The sequence below is a fragment of the Geospiza fortis genome, unplaced genomic scaffold (assembly GCF_000277835.1).
Source record: "Geospiza fortis unplaced genomic scaffold, GeoFor_1.0 C13904194, whole genome shotgun sequence".
Lineage (NCBI taxonomy): Eukaryota > Metazoa > Chordata > Aves > Passeriformes > Thraupidae > Geospiza > Geospiza fortis.
In genome coordinates, this window is record NW_005056084.1 from 414 (window position 1) to 4506 (window position 4093).

The 4093-nt window shown below is 39.3% G+C and overlaps 1 protein-coding gene across 1 annotated transcript; it reads right to left on the minus strand.

The window, feature by feature from the left end:
- Window positions 1-1029: 1029 nt before the first annotated feature.
- Window positions 1030-3867, minus strand: LOC115949342 (tyrosine-protein phosphatase non-receptor type 13-like; the record flags this gene model as incomplete). Its single annotated transcript, XM_031065870.1, has 3 exons — window positions 1030-1192; window positions 2184-2366; window positions 3715-3867. Coding segments are annotated over 3 exons (499 nt in total), but the record flags the coding sequence as incomplete, so codon positions are not given.
- Between the last annotated feature and the right edge of the window lie 226 nt (window positions 3868-4093).

Consider the following 4093-nt stretch of genomic DNA (forward strand, 5'->3'; position numbering starts at 1 on the left):
CTGCAATTCAGGATAAGCAAACTCTAAATCAGAGCATGGTAAAAAGGCTTTAAGTCACTTGGTCTTATTTCTTTGCCTGAAGTTGGCTGAGCCCAACAGAACAGAAAAAAGGCTGGATAGTTGCTACAAGCCTTTTCCCACTCCCTCCCCTCCCCTTTTCTTTTCTTTTAATTTTAAATTAGAGATTACAATGTCCACAGCAATGTGGTCAAACTTCATCCCAGCTACACTGGTGGAAGTCTGGATTAACAGCAACTAGAATGCAGACAGATAACAAGGAACAAAGAAAGCATGAGCAGGTAGACTGACCAAAACAGCACTTCCAGACCACACTGATGGCCAGCCAGCCAAGTCAGCTCTGCTCCAAACAGTGAAGAAATTCATACAGATGGGTTTTTTTCACTGTTTACATTATCCAATTAATACTTTCTAGCTAAAAAGAATGCCTTTACATTTTTCTGTTATGCACACAAGTTATGAAGGAAATGGGAATTATGAAGGAAAGATTAGTATCCATGTTGTTCCTTACTAGGCCCATCCAACATTATGGAAAATAAAGAGAGTTGTACCCAAGCTTAGAGATGGAGCATCATGGAATTTCCCCTGTTTCACTTGCACTCCCACGATCACATCATTACTTCCACATTATCAAACCAATCCCTTTCATATTAAGCAAAAGGTAAAAGTCCTGCTATTGAAATACCTTCAAGATACTTCCGAAAGAAAAGGCAAAAGCCTTTACTTAATTAAAGAGGGAAGTACTATTAGTGACCTGTTCTTAGATTCCTTTTAGTTTAGAGGAACTGCTGTGTGCCAGCTTTTCTGTCTTCTCCCAACTCCTTTCCCACCCCTTAAACAAAATCTAAACAAGCTTAGCTAGTAGGGTTTCTTCATAGTATAAACCCTCCAAATGTAGATCTACACACACACAGCACTCAGCACAATTACTGAAGCTCCAGTTCAGTTTTCCTCCTTACAAAAATACATATAGATTGCTAATACAAACTAACACAGCATCACAGTCCTTACCAATGTCCTGAGTGTCTTGGTTGCTCTGTCTGGTTCTCATCTGTAGCTGGAACTTATGCTGGGAAGAGCAGAGATGCAAAAGGTACTGGCAAGTCTTGCTATTGTCAGTCTGAAAGGCATGCTTGATGCCATCTGATGTGTTCTGCAAAGTTATTTTCTTCTTCTACGCAATGGAGAAAGAAAAAAAAGTCAAAGATTATTATAAGAAAATTATTTCTTTTAGCCTACAAAGAATTCAGTGTTTGCTTGTGCACAGTTACAGCATTCAAACTTTCCTGAAGCAAAATGCACTGATGAAAGAGATTTCTATTAAAATAGGAGTCAAAGGTAATGTGAGATTTATAAAGTAGCTCTTTAAAGCTACTCCTGGGCTAGATGAGAAGGGGTTTTGTTATTATTTAATCTGTCTCTGTTACTGTTAGTGCTGAGTAATGACAACCAGAACTATTACATTTTGCAAGATGGGGTTTTCAAACACCCTGAGGAAGTCACAAGGGATGCTGGCATTTAAGAGAAAAATAACTTAATGCTGATCTATTTACCAAATCTCTCCGTTAATGTTCCAGGTCTTGAACTTATATTTTCAGTAATTTTTAAACTTGAATATATCCATTCTAGTGAAAACCATCTCACAGATAAAATGGGCTGTAGCTTTTCAATAGGGTATCAGACAGAATTAGAAGTGCTGTTTTCAATACCTATACAAAGGTAAGCATTTGAAGCTCAATGCTTCATTAAAAACTGACACATGATCACCAGATTATGGTGTACCCACTCAAGTTGGCTGGTGTTGTCCAGATCATGTGTCAGCCTGTTATCTTTTATCATTTAACTTAATTACTCTTGGAAATATAACTTGAAAGCAACATAGGTGCATGTCCTAATTATACTGAGTACTGGTATTTGCCTGTACCCAGGCCTCTAATGCAGGATTCTCCGTCTGGTGCTCCTTCACTATGCTTGTCCACGCAAGCTAAGGAAAAAAATAAAACCTTCAAAACATGAAAACTCCTATTTCAGTCCCATAATATGACAGCCACACAAAACATGCTGTAAAGCAGCAGCTTAATTTGCAAAAATAACCAACAAAAACCTCACAGTAACTGGAGACACAAATAAGATGTGTACACACAGAGGAAAAGAGACCAACTCACACTGAAGGATATCTTCTTTGTCTCTCTCCATGGGAAGCGCAGCACAGGTGTTCGGGCACCATTGTGAACTTCAAAAATGACAACTCCTTTGCAGCACACTCCCAGAAGGATTCCTGTTTGGGATCTCTTCTCAGGCAGCACATGATGAAGGTGAACCCCATATTCTGTGAGCCTCTGACACAACTGCACAGATCAATGCAATGGAACTTTTATGAGTATGAATTTAGGGCCATTACAAGTTTCCATAGCACTATATGAATATTATATATCTCTCCATAAATGTTTACATGTGCAAATAAATACATAGATTTTAGCAAAATAATCCTCTTTGCCTGGTGAGTCCACTTACTTATAGTTTACAGCTATTATTACAGACACACATCAGCTGAGGGTTTTAAGACTTGGTGGTAGCTCTTGACCTGCCAGACTACAGCAAATGAACCCAATGTTTATTAAAATCAAACAGGGAAAGCACAGAGAACACATGTGAGTAAATCAAACTTGCACAAAGCAGCTGTTAGCAAGGAACTGTAACTAGACAGATGCACTTGTTCTTCATACATTTTTTAAAAGCAGAATTAAACTAACACTGCAATTCTGTGACCATATTAAGGTACCATATGCAGTTTCACACACTGTGCACTCCCAGTTATTCACCTCTGTTGTCACTTCAGTACTGATGTAAGGGACTGATGGAATGAATCAAACAAGGGAAGCTAACTGCTCCTCCCAACACACCCCCAGCCAGGCTAGGTTTTAGCCAGGATCCTGTCCCCTAGTTTGTTCTCTGTGGTTAAGTAACAAGAACACTTCTGTAAAACGAGCAACAGACTTGGAATGGACAAAGTCAGCTGAGTGCCTCTTCCATCACATACTCAGGGATGGTGGAACTGTAGTGTGGCTGTGCAATTACAGTGCAATGATTATTTGGTTTCAACAGTAATCCTTTGCTCCCTGAACTCATTTTGATCAAGGGAGAATCTGATTATTAACCCATGAGCAAACACCATTATTAGATTTCTCAATGGATCCTTTTAGAATAATCCAAATATATCTGTGGATAATGGCTTTCCTATCATCTTACATAGAACCTGCACAAAAAATTCTCCTTGGCAGTACTTCTGGCTTGCTTCATACCAAGGATCACACAAAGTACTAGCTGTAACAAATCTTTTTGTAATTTACAAGCTTTTTGCCCTCTACAGAAAGCACAAAAGGCATGGTGAACACAGGTTGTGCTGCTTCATGAACATTGCTTCCTTTAGAGCAAGCATAGGATCAGTAGTTGCTTTTAGCTAGCTTGAGCTAAGACTACTGATTGGAAAAATGTGAGTGAACTTCTCATCTGTTACAATTTCTTTTGGCTTGTTATGATGTGTCCTTTGGACAAAATCTTTTCAGCTTTCTTCCCTTCAGTGTTGTTCAGAGCCTGAGTTGTTTTACTGTGCTTTCACTTGAAGTCCATGCACCCATATTCCAACAAGGGAATTTTTAAGCCACAGATGAAGGAAGCCAACTGCTGCCCACTTACCTTTAGAAATTCTAACTCTGTCTCTTTTTCAGAGGCACCCACGTAAGTGCTGTGCAGTTTTGGCAGCTCTTCCTTGATGTAGGACAGATCCAGTTTCTCCATCACTCTTGCTGGGACATAGTGTTCTACTCTGAAATAGGACAATCCGTGCACCTGCAACACAAAACACTTTTGTGATGGCACCTCCACATACTTCCATGCCCTATGAGCACAACTGAAGCACAAACATTCATTTTTACAAACAACTGTACATTACAACTCAGAGAATCATAAGATTCTGAGTAAGGGGAGGGAATCACAATCTCCATCTTGACCCACAGCTTAATTCATATCAGTTTCTCCATATTCAAGCCTGACTCTAGTTCCACTGAAAAAAAAA